Here is a 17391-nt window from a genome sequence, read left to right on the forward strand (position 1 = left end):
GAAAGTCAAGGAAAAAGAAGAGTGCACTAGGAGTCTTTTCAAACAAATTTACATCTGACCCTTATAGGTCAGACATAATTTATTTACTTTTACATTTGAGCTATAAGGTACAAATGTAAATTTACGTTTGGCCTATATGAGTTAAACTAATCGATCAAACTTAAATTTTGACAACTTAATTAAAATAATGTTACTGTACATTTTTCACATTTGATTTCTATAGGTCAACTGTAAATAAAGTAATATAATAAGCATATTTTGTGTCGGTAAAGATCTTTTGATCATTCAACATGTATCGTCTGATCAATTTTAAATTGTTTGATTAGTTCTACTCTTATCCAAATTTAGAATGTGTGAACGGATCTTTATAAATGATCACTTATCTACCATACAAATTTGAAATACATATATTATGCTATACAAATTATGAAAATAGATAGGCGACGATTTTGAACTTCTTAACTATAAGAAATAATCTTATATTTTGATTATATATGTTATTATTTGTATAACATAACTCATCCAAATTACTCATCCAAATTTAGAATGTGTCAATAGATCTTATGATCACTTATCTACTTTACAAATTTGAAATACATATATATTATGCTATCCTAATTATGTTATACAAATAATAACATATATAATCAAAATATAAGATTATTTCTTATACTTAACAAGTTCAAAATCGTTGCCTATCTATTCTCTTAGACGATGAGTTTACACAAAATCATCACCTAATATAATAATCATAAGTGACGGTTCTCATTCCAACTATTATTTATATGCGTATTAGGGATGTCAAAACGAATCAAATTTGTGGAACTGACTTGTCAACCCATCGAGCAAAGGACAGACCGGGTTAAAATTTCTAACCCGCCAATCTATTATGATCTGGCTCGCCTAACCCATCCAACAAGCGGGCCAAAGGCGGGCCAAAGGCAAGCCAACCTGCTTGGCTCACCAATCAGTAATAGGCGAAACAAGATCTTCGGAAATGGACCTATAATCCCACATGTTTCCTTAGCTTTTGTCTCTCGGACTATAAAGCTACATGGTGAATAATTAGATATTAAACTTAACATCTTCGAAATTTACGTGGTGAATAATAGTAATAAACTTCACAACATTTTTGAAATTGGTCCGTTTCTTAGCCTTTATCTCAAGTATTGTTGAACAATGAAATGACAATGTCAAAATGGATTACGCGGACATGAAGTAGGCATCTGCTTGCTTGATATTTCTGAATTTCCGTGAACGACCCTTCACAGTGATATTTCCGCATTTCAAGAATTAAGACATCTCTCACATTTTTATTTTTCTATTCTCTTTTTATAATAATTCAATTTCAACAACTTATCAAAAGCAACAATCAAAAAATAAAAAATAATATTTTCTATAATATAATTTATATATTCAAAGTATTTGTTTTAATTGCATAAAATATAATTTATATTTTTCAATAGTAATAAATAAATAAATTTAAGGAAGGACGTTAAACCTTTCAAACATATTTCCAATAATATAACCAATTAAGTTATTAATATAAAACTATATGGCTTTTAATAATTGGTATTAATATTATAAGTCGGTAGAAGTGACTTTTACTTCCAAAGCGACTTAATTGCGTGATAGACTCGGGAGACTATGAATACTACATCTTTTTGTAGCCTATAAAAGAGAGAGATTTTTCAAATGAGAAATATCTCTCAGCACACACTTCTAAAAATACACTATGAGAGGACACATACTCCTGTGCTTTTTTCTTATACCATTTCTCTCCATAAACCACAATGCCAACGTCTTTCCAGCCAATGCCTATTTGCTTGGCGACGAGTGTTCCATGTTGCTCCATTTCAAAAATAACCTAATATTCAACCCTACAATTTCAAAAAAACTCACTCTTTGGAGTCAAAGCGAAGACTGTTGTCATTGGCATGGGGTGACATGCAAAGAAGGTCGTGTTATAGCCCTTGATCTCAGTAGAGAGTTTATCTCAGGTGGACTTCTTAATTCATCCGTTCTTTTTGGCCTTCAATATCTTCAAAGCTTAAATTTGGCTTTCAACAACTTCAGTTCGGTGATTCCCTCTGAACTATGTAAATTGAATAATTTGAGGTATGTGAACTTTTCAAATGCTGGCTTCGAGGGACAGATTCCATATGAGATTTTTCATCTAAGAAGGTTAGTTACTCTTGACTTGTCGTCTTCAATTTCCTCACCTCACAGCCTGAAACTCGGGAAGCCAAATATGGCGATGCTTTTGCAAAATCTTACAGAAATCACTGAGTTATATCTAGATGGTATAGCAATATCTGCCAAAGGACAAGAATGGTTTCATGCTTTATCTTCATTGCACAATTTACATGTTCTAAGCATGTCATCATGCAATATATCTGGACCTATTCATGCTTCCATAGCTAAGCTTATGTCACTCACTGTTCTGAAATTAAGCTACAACAACATGTCTGGAACAGTGCCAGATTCTTTAACAAATTTGTCCAATCTAGTCATACTACAACTCAGAAGTTGTGGCTTGAATGGCTCTTTTCCGAAAGATATCTTCCTCATGCCATCATTAGAGGTGCTTGACATCTCAGACAATCAACATCTTACGGGTTCTTTGCCAAACTTCCAACCACGTGGTTCTGTTCGTGACTTGAATCTTAGCGAGACAAGTTTCACAGGAAATGTTCCGGGTGCAATTTCTAACTTGAAACTTTTATCTACAATTGATATATCTTATTGCCAATTTAATGGAACACTTCCTAGTTCAATGTCAGAACTCACCCAACTAGTTTATCTCGACTTGTCTTCCAATAACTTTTCAGGTCCACTCCCTTCTTTTAATATGTCCAAGAATCTCACATATTTATCCCTCTCTCATAATAGTTTAACAGGGGTGTTGCCATCCAGTCATTTTGAGGGCCTTAAAAATCTCGCAAACATTGATCTGGGGTTTAACTTTTTCATAGGTAATCTTCCCTTATCTCTGCTTAAACTTCCATATTTGCGCGAACTTAAACTTCCCTTTAATCAGCTCACTGGTATCTTGGATGAATCTGTGATAACCTCACCTACACTAGAGATGCTTGATTTGGATAGTAATCATTTGGAGGGACCCATTCCTTTGTCTATATTTAACCTTAGAACACTTGAAGTCATTCAACTTAATTCAAACAAGTTTAATGGCACATTACAATTGGACTTGATTCGCAGGTTGAGTAATCTAACTACATTAGGGCTCTCGTATAACAATTTGTCCGTTGATATATACTCTACATATGATCGTGATTCGTCACCCTTTCCTGCTCTAAGAAATATAATGTTGGCATCTTGCAAGTTGAGAGGAATCCCTGCTTTTGTGAAAAGTCAATCAACATTACTACATCTTGACCTTGATGACAACGAGATTCAAGGAACAATACCATACTGGATTTGGCAGCTTAAATATCTTGTTATCTTGAACCTGTCCAAAAATTTCCTAACAAAATTGGAAGGAAATGTATGGAACTTTAGTTCAAACCTTTTGCATCTTGATCTTAGTTCCAACCAACTACAAGGGCCATTTCCTTTCCTTCCAACATTTGTAAATATTTTGGACTACTCAAACAATAGATTTAACTCTGTCATTCCAGCGGACATTGGAAATCGTCTCCCGTTCGTAACACAATTGTCTCTTTCAAACAATAGTTTTCACGGACAAATCCCTGAATCCTTTCTCAATGCTTCTCATCTTCTTCTGCTGGATCTTTCTCACAATAACTTTGTTGGAACCATTCCCCGGTGTTTTGCTAAGTTGAGTAGCACTCTTCGGGTGTTGAACTTTGGTGGAAACAAACTTCAAGGATATATTCCTGATACTCTGCCAACTTCATGTTCTCTCCAGTTATTGGACCTAAATAACAATCTCTTGGATGGTACCATCCCAACATCTTTAGCTTTTTGCCAGAAACTACAAGTCCTTAACCTTGGAAGAAATTTATTAACCGACAAATTTCCTTGTTTCTTAAGTAAGATTTCCACCTTACGAATCATGGATTTACGGTTAAACAAACTTCACGGGTCAATTGGATGCGCAAAAAGCAGAGGTGACTGGGAAATGCTCCATATGATTGATGTAGCATTCAATAATTTCAGTGGTGCAATACCAGGAGTCCTATTGAACAGGTGTAAAGCAATGATGCGAGACAATGAAAATGTGGGACCAGAATTTGGCCACTTCTTCATTGATATCATTGATAACTATGATCCCAAGAATTTTAAGGAATTAATGTCACTCTTAGACAAAAGTATTGTAGCAAAGTTAGCTAAACTTGTTGCACACATACCTCGCTCTATTCTTGACCAGGGGTCCTCAGAACCATATAAAGTGGATCTTACTCAGTATCAAAATTCAATTCTTATTACAAATAAAGGTCAACAAATAAAATTGGACAAAATCCAGAGAGCCTTCACTTACGTGGATATGTCAAGCAACAATTTTGAGGGTTCAATACCAATTGAGCTAATGCAGTTCAAGGCAATGATGGCTCTTAACTTGTCAAATAATGCCTTCTCTGGTCATATCCCATCATCTATTGAAAATTTGAAGAATCTTGAATCCTTAGACTTGTCAAACAATTCTCTAAGTGGAGAAATCCCTAGAGAGCTAGCTAGTCTAAATTTTCTTGCATATCTGAATCTCTCAAACAATGACCTGGTGGGTGAAATTCCAAAGGGCACACAAATTCAGACATTTGATGGAGATTCCTTTGAAGGAAATGAAAAGTTATGTGGGTCTCCATTGACCCGTAATTGCAGCAATAGTGGAATGCCAACTCCTGAAACACCTCAATCTCATTCTAAGAACTCAATTGATTGGAGTTTATTAAGCGTAGAGTTGGGATTTATTTTTGGCTTTGGAGTTTTCATTATCCCTCTGCTTTTCTGGAAGAGATGGAGCTTTTGGTATTCCAAACAGATGGATGAGATCTTTCACAAGATCATTCCCCAACTTGATTTTGCTTATGAACACCAACGAGGTCACACACGACAAACTCTAAGGAGGAGATACTGAAATCTAAGGTAAACTACTTTTGTGATTTAATTTCTACAATAAGTAACTTTACATATGCTACGTGAAATTTCAATTTTATGTTTCTGAATGAATTTTTCTTTTATTATGAGCAGTTTTCAAATAAGGATGTTGTCCGTTATCCATGTTGGACCCAATAACGAATTAGTAAGTAATTTTAATATGAATTTAGTAGATGTTTCATAGTTCCTTCTATTCAACTTGCTGCTGTAAAATGGATAAGATAGCTGGGTGATGTGCGTGTTTCTTTATAAATTCAAAACAATTACTTTTATAAATTCAAATAAATTATTTTAATACGTATATAACTTACACTTAAACTTATTTATTAATTTTATCTCAAATTGAAAAGAAATAAATTGGATTATTTGAAGGAATTGAAGTACTAAATTGAGCAAAAAATTTTAATAAACAACTAAATTGAAAACAACTATTACTATTATCACGTTTCATAATTGTAAATTGTCACGTGGCACGACAATAACTTGACACGTGGCAGATTATAAATTTTTAGAAAAAATATTAAAAATTAAAAAAATTAAGAATTAAAAAAATTAAAAATTAAAAAAATTAAAAAAATTAAAAAATTTAACAGCTTGACATGTATCATGTACACAATGTTAGTTTCAACTTAACGGAGATGACCAAATTGAATCCTTTTAGATAATTGGGATATTAAATTGAATCAACCAATAATAAATGGACCAAATTGAATTAAACCAAAAAGTTAAGACCAAATCATGAATTATACCTTCAATTTAAATTAATTATTTTTTATAAAATAATAAAAATTATTGTAAAAAAAATAATATTATCAAATATTGAATATTGAATAGTAAAGTAATATATATTTGTTTTTGTTTGATAGCAAATATTTATAAATTATATTATATTAAATGAAATTTTTTTATATAATTGTTTCGATGGAATTACACTTATGATATTAAATTAAAAAAAAATAATTATATAAAAATATCAAAATAATATTAACATGATAAAAATAAATAAAAAAACAAAAATATTAACAAGAAGTCCAATTTGTGTCTTCAAAATAATTTGATAAACCATTGAATGAAATCATGAAAAAAAACAAATATATAATTAAGGTACGTTAATAATAAACTATGAGTATTTAGTGATTTAAACGGGAACAAAACATGAGTGAAGATGTGTATTAGAAGGTAGATAACGACGGGATAAATATGTACATACAAATCTCCATCTCCTTATACGAGTTTGGACAATACTCACAAAAACTAATTTATTTGTCATCACTACATGTATCACATTTTTATTTAATTTATTTATATTTGTTAATGAATTTATCTTTTCACACGTACACAATAAAATAATATAATATAATATAATATAATAAGACATAAAATTATCTGATTTAAACATTAATTATACATGATATTGTGCACATGTAATCTTTTAGAAAATTAATTAATCAATAAAAATAATATTAAATTAGATAGTATTTGATAATTTTTTTAAGTTTATATATACACCATTTATTTATTTCACCTTATTATAATTACTACATAGAAGTCATATTCCAAATTTAGCATATATTTTTATGGCTCAATTATATTTTGTCTCTCTCATAATAAATTTGAAAATTTTCAATTAAGTTTCTATCAAATTTTAGTGTTTTATTGAGTTAAATCAGTTAGATTTTTTAAGTTAATTATATGACATACCAGATATCTTACACTATCATTTGCTTAGGTGTCAACAATATCGTACTTTCAAACTAGATACCATAATAACTACATCCTCGTCACATATTTGTTGTATTCAAGAAAAAAACTATTAATAAAATATATTAAAATTTAAAAATTCAAAAATTAAAAAATTAAAAAATTCTAAAACTAAAAAAATACACAAAATTATAAAATATAAAATTAGATAATTAGGTACTAATAAAATTATAAAATATATATTTGTAACTATCTGTTTTATAATTTCATAGTATTATAGTTTTATAGTCTTATAGTCTTCTAGTCTTGTAGTCTTATAGTGTTATAGTTTTATAGTCTTGTAGTTTAATAGTCTTATAGTCTCATAGTCCTATAGTCTTATAGTCCTACAGTCTTATAGTCTTAAAGTCCTACAGTCTTATGCTCCTATAATTTTATAATTTTATAATTTTATAATTTTATAATTTTATAACTCTATAATTTTATAACTCTATAATTCTATAATTCTATAATCTTATAATCTTATAATGGTGTTAGAAATGTCATATATTATTAGCTTGTGCAAATGCGGTTGAAAATCTAATATTAACTATTTTCATGTGACATATGTCACATTCAAAGTTGCACAGTGAATAATACAAGAACAATTCCAGGTGTCCCTCCCCAAAATTCTCCTTACCAATTTATATTCGGAATAAAAATAATGACCAACACTTTAATTCTGCACAACTTGTAAAAATGTAAACAAGGCCGATATATTCAATAACAAATATTAACATGGACATTTATAGACCCAATAAACATAATAACGAAGATTAACATAGATTAATGGTGATTAACACAATTAACGTAATAATATAATCTCCACACAAAATTGTTACCAATGCAAGTTTAAAATCAATGTAATAGTAACAAGTCTAAAATCAATTTACTTTTTCAAGTCTAAAATCAATGTAACTAATGTATATACACATAAGGAAGTCATGGTTAATCGGAAAGGATTTGGAATGGTAATTGGAGTATCCTTGAGATAGGAACTACCCAAATTGATGAAGTACATCCAACAAAATATTGGTACTAGAAAATCCTAAACACAACGCTTTTGAGAGCGAGATAGTTGGGAGAGTGACCACAACGTCTACAACAGCGAGAGAGGCCACAAGAGTGAGAGCGACAACACCACTATAGCGAATGTGATAGTAGCCACCACAATAGAGCGATCGCTCCAGGAGAGAAGAACAAAACCTCGAGGAGACGAGAACCAAAGCCACCAGTGAAGGGTAGAGCGGGAGGAGATGTGGCCAAGGAGGGTGCTTTAAGTTGTAGAATGGTGAAGTGCAACGAGAGGGAGAAAGGGGAAGAAGAAAACTGAAGATTCTATGTCAGTTATTGTGAAGAACAAAGATAATATCTATTTTTAAAATCATAATAAATAAACAATGAAATTGAAATCAAACAATTGCAATGTGATAACTAATGAAACTAACTCATTCAAAATATGCAAAATTTACTCATTCAATTTAAACAAATAGACACAACTCAAGGTTATGAATTAATATAGCAAACTAAGCTAGACTAGTATATCTGAGTGGTAACCACCTATACTAATTATGCAGACCTTAAAACTAAATAATGCAAGGCTATCAAGGAAGGTGTACAACAACAGATATGACTTAAAATACAAAAATAGCCCAACTAGTGTGTGAAAACTTAGTAAAATTGTCATCATTAGCAAACTGAAAGTTTAATAGCATTTAAAAATAAATAAATAAATTGCACTAGCTAAGGTTTTTTTATTGAAAACATGACTGACAAACAAACAATGGAAATGGAACCAATACTACAATCCTAAACACTAAATTCTGCGGAAAAGTCAAACATAATATCACACTATGTTGTGAAATTCAAAAGACAATACAAATAAACCGAAAGAGATCACCAGACATAAAAAGTTGGCATCAATGAAATAGTAAACTAAATGAGATAATATTGGTTAGAGAGATTTTGTAGCAAATTGAAGTGGCAACTCATGTTGATAGTAGAAGTAGAAACAACACATTAGCTAAAGCATTCATCATGGTTTTTAAACTACATAGTCAATGAAAACTGAACCATGAACTAGAATAAAACACACAATCCAACTTAAAATTCAAAGATGTTCAACACTTAGTCTTGAAGGACTTGAAAAGAAAAAAACTAAGGAACTCCTAACAGTACTAAGACCCTATTTTCTTTTTCTTGTTCTACCACGCAAATCAAATCTCTTTGAGTTAGAATCCAACACAAAAAAGAATCAACTCAATTGAACACATATAGTGAAAGTTACGAGCAAAACAGTAAGCAAAGGTCAGAGTTTAAAATCCTACATTTTGGGTTCCTAGATTATGTGCATTGGGCACCACATTATGTGGACTGAGTCATAACGTAACATAGGCTAATCCTTTCGGTTGTGTTGGACACCAATTAAATGGTGCGAGACATACCAACACAATGTATGGTTTTAAAATGCACCCAACTCGAGTAAAATGACGTTGGGCGGCGTTTTAGCTTTTAAAAAAATCCTAAAAGTTGATAAACCAAACTAAAAATGAAAGATACAAGAAATAAAGATCTTAACTGAGTGTAATAAGTTTTAATATTAGAGTATAGAACTTGGGTTATGAACCTTTTACTCTTCTGCACCAATTTTTCCAGTCAGACTATTCTTTCTCTTCTTCCTATCCTCATTCTACCACCAGGACTGCATCCACTACCTCCTCGGTCTTGTTCTTTTCCTTGAGTGTTTGGAGCCTCTCCCTCCATTATGAGTAGCTCATCCCCTTCCTTCTCCTTCTCCTTTTCTTGCTCGCACACCTCAAGATATCAGGTAAACTCTTCAAGCGAGAGTGTTGATAGGTCATTGGACTCCTCAATCATGCATAACACATTCTCAAAGTCGTCCGATAGCAATCTTAATATTTTCTCCATAACTTGGGAAGTGGATAGCGTTTCTCCCTTTTTGTGAAGTTAGTTCACCAAGGTTTCTATCTAAGTTATCTTCTCGGACACTTCTTCAATCGTCTTCATCTTCTTGCACTCCAACTTACCCTTGACTATTTGAAGGTGGATTTGCTTCACTTTATTATCCCATTGTACGCTTTCTTTAAAATGTCCCCCTTTTTTGAATATTTTGCACTTGCAATCTTCTTAAAGCTAGACTCGTCAACATCTCAATACAATATGTATAAGGCTACCTTGTCCTTCATGCACATTGCTTTCAACACATTATTTGGGGCATTGGTAAAACCAACTATGTTTTTTGGTTTTATAAAACCATCTTGAACCACCTCCCAATTATCTTGGGCACCAAGAAGAGGCTTCATCTAGAGACTCCAATTGTCATAGTTGACAACTTTTGTCAACCTAGGCAACAATATATTATTTGTAAGACTGACATCTAACTCAAACTTCTGAAAGCACACTTAGACACTTAAGGTCTTTAGCTTTGATGTAAATTTGTTGACAACAAATTTACTTTGTGAATAACCTAATTCACCTCTATTGTTGTTGTGTTATTTATGCAATCAATAATACATTATAGACTCACATATTCTTGATCGTTGTACTAAAAACAGACAAAAACAACTAAAAATGGCTAAACGTTAAGTACGACTCCAACGACTAATACATTAAGTATTTGTAACAAATTTACTTTATGAATAACTTAATTCACCTTTGTTGTTGTTGTGTTATTTATGCATTCAAAAATACATTATAAACTCACATATTCCTGACCGTTCTACTCAAAACAAACAAAAGCGACTAAAAACGACCAACATATTAAATACAACTACAGTGACTAATACATTTGAATTTATGCCAACCCTAACATAAAGTTTAGCTTAAATAACACACATTTTTCTTTTTCTTTTTTCAAAATAGTAAATGTGGCTTTCAATGATAGAGATAGATGGATTACTATTTCAATTTAAAATCCAATTTTTGAAAAGCGAAATTTTGGACTACCATCAAATTCATCTGACAGTAAAGTACTTGGAATTTGATTCCTAAAAATTCAAATTCGAAATATTTTTCTTCCGCTTATAATTAACAAAGAAAAAATTAGTGGAAAAATATAATAATAAAAAAGAATGGTTTGAAATTGTTCATGTAGAACAATAACAAATTATCATGAGACATAAATATTGCCTTACCCAATCTTCAAACCTCTCAAATGGATACTCTACAGTCTTGTAAGGCATGTCTTCGTATCTAATTATCGGATGAGACATTTGGAAGGTTACCTGCAGAAATGACTCCAACGATCAAGTCAGTGAGAGCTCTTTAAGTTAAATCTCAATTTTTAGTATTAATGAATTGTGTACCTTAAATTGCTGGGGTCCTCTTGTATTTATAGAATATTAATCACAAATTACATGGCTTATGGGTTGGGCCTATATTGGGCTTGCTGGATCTTCTTTGGGCTTGTGTGGGCCTAGTTAGAGCCCAAGTGCCAAGCTTATGAAGCGATGGCTATTATTTTCTAAGTTTAGGGTAAGCGGCCTTTACCGGTATGTAACCTTAGCTGACATGTATGTAATATTTTTTTATATAACTGACCAATGATCTAGACTAAGCAGGAGTATAAGTTGATGGATAGGACTAGGTACTCGATCTTATCGGTCTTATCCGCCTAGTATAGTACATCAGTCCCTCAGACTTTCGCGGGATATGTCATGTCAAAGGTTTCTCTATGGTTTATCTTTTGCAAGAAAAAAAAAATCCTCTTTTCTTAGTATTCTTGGTATGTCTTTATGGTAGTCTTCTAGCCTCGGGGAATGGAAACGACGTTGAGGCTATGTCAGAGAAGATTCTAGGAATGTCAAGGGTCGTGTTAGGAGAAACTGAACAGTCATTCTAATTATGTAGGTTTCACTCTTCATTTAGGATTATTCGACATATGCTATCTTATTTTCTTGCTGGGGTACAAGTTGTGCATATGCTATCTTATTTGCTTGCTGTGAGACAATTGTATCATTTGTGGTAGAGTGTGTCTGATATATATTCCCCTTCTCTTTGTGTCGTCTTCTTTCCACATAAGGTATGTCTAGTCCCAGTGATAGCTCTTCTGCATCGGGTTCGGGTAGTAGGGATAACGATTTAGTTAGCGGGTCTAGCGGTTCTACGTCTGGTGAAAGAGGGGTCCAAATGGAGGTTATTCCTAACGTTAGGGAGGATCCAACTAAGGAAGTGGTAGAGAATAGTACATCGGCAAAGGCCGAGTAAGAGTGGGTGGCTTTAGATGTAAGGATGCAGTACTCCTTGTTCAGATGGTCCCGGTTACTTAACTCGTGGTTGGGTTGTGTACCTATTTTAGAGAAGGGTACTTCCCCAGACATCGTTTCTTTGGAATGGGTTAATGTTGTCGAATATGTATGCCATGATCAAGGAGAGGCTGAAAAAGGGTTCTTCTATATGTATGTGTGCCACTTTTCTCAGTTGCATATGAGAATTTCCTTTGATGATTGCAACATGGGTATATTGCAGCTACTGAACGCTGCACCAACCTAGTTACATCCCAATAGTTAGGGATACTTGCAAGCATTCAGGGTGTTATGCCGAACATTATACTTGCACCCTTCCCCTGAATGCTTTTCATATTTTTATGACACACGTCCAAAAAATCTGGTTACTTGGTTATCCTTTGTCAAGCGACTAGGAAAAAGTATGTTTGGTGCTTTTTCTCAATCTTTTAAGCATTTTAAGGACAACTTTTTTAAAGTTTTTGTGATGGAATTAGGTTGTTCACTGTTTTATAATGAGGATGAGAGTTCCTATTCATCTGGACAAATAATCCTCGTTCATTATAAGGGGATGAAAAAGGAGGAGGTTTTCGTGCATGACAAATGAGTAATAAAAGTTTTTGGGAGATTTAGCGATAAGCTACCCACTAAGGGCTTAGTTAGAGTTTATTTATTAGTGCATTCGCTTGTTGATTTAGAAGGTATCCTTTTTTATTGTTTCCGTAATGTTTGGTATGTTCGGGTTCATGGCGGCTCGAAGTGGAAGGCGTCAGTTCCCGTTCAAAATGAAGTTAGGAAAGATATGAAGTGGGTAAGGGTCGAACTACTAGGACCGACATCGACGATAGAGATTAAAAAGCTTGAAGATTGCTTAATAGAGTTGCCAGAGACATCTGTCCGTCGTGATATTGACATCAATCTGGCGGAGGCTGTGATATCCTCTATAGATAATATGGAGCCTAATGCGATGGTAAAGGTTATGCTGGAATTTAACAGCAAGGCCTTGATTCTAGGCCGGATGGTAGGCAAGTTCGGGAAAAATTGAAGACTTTGGAGGCCAAGCCTGATGGGGAGAGATGGGATAAAGAGAGGGAGGAGTGGACGGCTGAAAGAAAACAACTAGGTCCGTGGAAAGTGAGGTGCCACTACAAAAAATTAAAGTAAATATGGCGGTTTTAATACGGTGGTTCTAAAAGACTGCCATAATTTGTTGTATAATATGACAATTTTATAACTGCCATATTTTGTATATAAAATATGTCATTTACAAACGTTGTTATTGTAGTATTTTGTACTAATCCGCGTTCATTTTCCCTCAAGCTCTTCTTTCCCTCTTAATTTTTTATTTGAAATTCCCTCCCATTTATTATTTTTTATTAAAACAAAAATAGATCAACTCAAGAAATAAATATTTAGCTCTCCTTACCCTAATTATCTTTACCCTAACATAAAAGAAACATTTTCCAGATTGAAGCCACCACAACACCTCGTTGTCTCGATTGAAGCCACCATAGCACCCCGCCGTCAGCCAATGACGAATCTCCTTGAAGCTGGCCAGAACCGTTGAGACTACGAAGCAATAATCGACGGATATCACACTTCTCCATCGTGCAAATCAATACAATCGCGTGTCGTCCACGCAAATCGTCTTCTTGCGGTGCAGTTCGGAGCTCCATTGTCGACCTTGAGACTTCGCCAACACATTTGGATCTCTACTGTTCTCACGCTTCTTGCATTAGGTGGTTTCATTCTATCAAAAAGTAAGTTAATCACACAAACTCTTCAGTGAAAAATTGAAGCATTTATATCATAATAGGAAAACCTAAGTTATTGCTTTATGCATTTCATTTCCAATGAAACAGGGGATATCAAAAGCTGATGGATTTGGGGTTTCTGGATTTCACATTTAATGTATGGGCAAAATGCTTTGATGATCAATGAATTTATCGAAAACAACTAGCACTACGTAATTTATTGAACTAACAACTTTACAATGTGTATATTATTGTTAAGAAAGGCATGATTCTAAGTTCTTTTCTCTCTAATTACAGGCTACCTACAATTTAGGAGTTGTAGAGTTGCGTATTTGGACTCTTGTGCATTCTTCATAGAATGGGTTGTTTTGTTTTGCTCTCAAATTCCTTGACTGTGAGTACCTTTCACATCATTTTGTACTTTGAAATTCTTATGTAAATGAAATATTTTATTAAAAAGAATGCACCTAAATTTGCAGCATTTGATAAGCCACAAACATCAATAACTGACCATAAGCAAATACACCAAATGGAGGAACTATGGAAGCATAATTACCACACAGAGGTGAGCAGTGTTTGTTATTTGTCACTCATGATTTGCTAGAGCTTTATGTGACCTATGAACCTGCATTATTAGTTCTATGGAATTTATGTTGCATAAGTAAAGAACTTTTCCCTTAGGCAAAGTTTTGTTTGTGATGATTTTTGATCAAATTTTTTACCCTGTTTGGTTTTATATATAGTTTGCGAAATTTGGACTCAGAAAAGAAAATGAAAGAAAAATTAAGAATCTGGAGGAAGACAATGATGAGCTAAAAGAAAAATATGCCGGTATCGAGAACGAGTTGAAGGATTTAAAGAAATATAAAAGTTAAGAGCATATCAACGATTTTAACAAAGGCTTAAGGCAGACAACATTCTTTTGTTGCATCTTAGCCTGCCCTTCAAGGATGGCGGCTAAGTCGACATGCTTTACAGTGACATCCTTGGATAATATTTCCGCCTGTTTAGAGACGCCAACTTTGCTGCGGGTGTAAACCATCTTCAGAGATTCTTTGGTTGGTAAGGTGCTATTCGTGCCCCACGGTGGGCGCCAATTGTTCCCGTAGAACAATAACAGATTTTCATGAGACATAAATATTGCCTTACCCAATCTTCGAACCTCTCAAATGGATACTTTGCGATCTTGCGGGGTATGTCTTTGTATCCAGCTGTCGGAAAGGATATTTGAGAGGTTACCTGTAGAAAGGACTCCAACGATCAAGTCAGCGAGAGATTTCAAAGTCAAATCTCAATTTTCTGTATTAATGAATTGCGTACCTTTAATTGCTGGGGTCTACCTATATTTATAGAATATTAATCACAAATTGTAACATCCTGACCGAATATTACGAATTTAAATAATAAAATAAAGAAAGTAATAATTACGCTTCATTGAATAAAAAATCATTTCCCAAAAGCGCGAGAAATTTAAAACTTTTATTATATCAATAATAAATCGAACAACCATAATTATATATAATATCATAATATCCAAAAGTTGTGTAATACAAGGATTACAATTTATTTTAAAAACTCAAAATATAAAACTCCCCAAGCTATCCCCGCTCCGTAGCTAAGCCTCACTAAAACTACCTACAACAACATCATCTGCTCATGTATACTGCGTACACGATCATCGCCAACCAAAAGTAGATAGGGTGAGCTTAATAGATAAAACATATAAATATATATTCACATATGTAAAACACTTATATATCACACATCATTCACATCAAGGGAAATTTCCTTTCTTTAGTTCCATACCACATGTCCACAACCATGTGAATTGTGTTCTACATCTTCTAGTAATTACCTCAAAATGACTTATTGCCATACCTATCGGCCACAACCGATAGAGCACGTGCGGGAAACCATTGCTGCGGATCATACACCGCAACGCTAAGTGGAGCTCCCAAATACGAACATAGTTCGCGACGTCCCAAGACTAGCAAACTCGTCAGCTAACCATTGAGGATGACAATCTATCTGGACCCATCCGTACTGGCCACAACCAACACACTCATACTGACAACACTCGTTAACCTGAGCTCAACTCAAGGGTTCCTCATGTTCATCCGCCATCCCGAGCTCAACTCGAGGGATGCCATTCCGAGCTCAAGTCGAGGAATGCTACGTGCTTAACCCCTATCCCGAACTCAACTTGAGGGATACATTTTAGGCTCAACTCGAGGAACACCAGCAATCCCACCTTTGAAGCATCACTAATGCCTTGTAGATCACGCACACAAAACCAACAACCCAAGGCTGCTGCAGCATAATTGCCTGGCGGGGGACACATACCGCCAGGCGCCAAGCGCCTTTATACCATCAATTACTATAGACACCGCCTGGCGGGTGATGAGTCATTATTTTCTTCCATTCCACTAGCCTTTGTGTACCCATTAGACAGTTGTTCAGTGCTTAATTATTCATCTTTAGAGTGTTTTTCATCTGTTGGGCTTTATTGGGCCACTGTTCTGAATTTGGACTACTTTCACATTACTTAGCCTAATTTTTGTTTAATAATTATTTTTAGGTATTTGGGTGAAGAAATTTTGGAGCTTGGACATCAATATTCAGTTGAAGAGAGTCGCCACATCATTTCCACATAATTTCCATGTCATTTCCACGTCAGCAGAGTGAATGTGCCAACATTAGAGGCCCAAGAGTGGCAATTTTGTAATTCTGAGTGGCAGAGTGGCAATTTTGTAAATATGAGTGGCAGAGTGGCAATTTTGTAAATATGAGTGGCAGAATGGATGTGACCACGAGTTTTAGGTCTCCTTCCATGCACCCAGCCGCAACTTCATCTTCTACATTCTCTCTAACCACCATTTTCGTTCTCTAAGCTTCCATGGAGGTGCTCCTTGCGATTTTTCACATTTTTGGCTAGTTTTTATCGTTTTTATGCACATTTGACAGCAACCATTGAGGGTTTTACGTTTTGAATTCGTTTTCTATCTTGGGCAGCTCGTTTTGTGGTTTTATAGACTTAGATCAACACCCATTAATGGGGTTTTCGTGTTTATATATCACAACATCGTTTTACATTCCATTGAAGTTTGAAATCTCTCTTTTTCAGAGAATTCATAGGTTAGGGTTTTTGAGTTTGATATTCTGTTTCAAATTCGAAGTGGTTGATTGTTCCATTTTCCATGTCTAGCTAAGTTTTTCATATTGGTTCCTTGAAGAAATTGAATTGAAACCATGAGGTTGATGTTTTGCAGTGCACTCCACTTCCTATTTTCTCTTCATCCTATTCAATTTCGTAGCTTTGAATGAAATGGAATTTGTGATGCTTAATCATGGGTCCATGTTTTCCACAATTTTAGAACCCTTGTCATGCTTAGTGAGTTCGGGTTCTGCCACAGTTGCTTAATCTGTGTGTGTGTGAAATTGAAAGAAGAATGTGTGGTATGCTTAATGGCATAATGAAGCTGTGTTAATTTTCGCATAATTAATTAATTCAGATTTTATGAGAGTAAATTGAATAAGATAATTGATTTAGTAACCTGTGATTGGTGGATTTTCAG

At 33.9% G+C, this 17391-nt stretch overlaps 1 protein-coding gene across 3 annotated transcripts; it reads left to right on the top strand.

Annotated features, from left to right (window-relative positions):
* The first annotated feature begins 1719 nt into the window (after window positions 1–1719).
* LOC114166677 (receptor-like protein 6) lies at window positions 1720–17007 on the top strand. Of its 3 annotated transcripts, XR_014985209.1 has the most exons (7): window positions 1875–2000; window positions 2119–5067; window positions 5173–5224; window positions 13530–13822; window positions 14114–14210; window positions 14296–14381; window positions 16395–17007. XR_014985209.1 is itself a non-coding variant. In XM_028051441.2 (2 exons), the coding sequence occupies exon 1, from the start codon at window positions 1736–1738 to the stop codon at window positions 5057–5059; it is 3324 nt and encodes a 1107-aa protein (XP_027907242.2). In that variant the 5' UTR covers window positions 1720–1735; the 3' UTR covers window positions 5060–5067; window positions 5173–5262. The 3 variants fall into 3 exon arrangements, 1 of the variants encoding a protein (XP_027907242.2); XR_014985208.1 differs by having other exon boundaries at window positions 1720–5067; XM_028051441.2 differs by lacking the exons at window positions 13530–13822; window positions 14114–14210; window positions 14296–14381; window positions 16395–17007 and having other exon boundaries at window positions 1720–5067; window positions 5173–5262.
* Window positions 17008–17391: the final 384 nt, after the last annotated feature.

The sequence above is a fragment of the Vigna unguiculata genome, chromosome 10 (genome assembly GCF_037176805.1).
Source record: "Vigna unguiculata cultivar grain cowpea cultivar isolate G323 ecotype 2 chromosome 10, ASM3717680v1, whole genome shotgun sequence".
Lineage (NCBI taxonomy): Eukaryota > Viridiplantae > Streptophyta > Magnoliopsida > Fabales > Fabaceae > Vigna > Vigna unguiculata.

What these genes read in the sequence shown, in the direction of transcription:
- LOC114166677 (XM_028051441.2), top strand. Translation starts at nt 1,736, where the DNA reads ATGAGAGGACACATACTCCTGTGCTTTTTTCTTATACCATTTCTCTCC.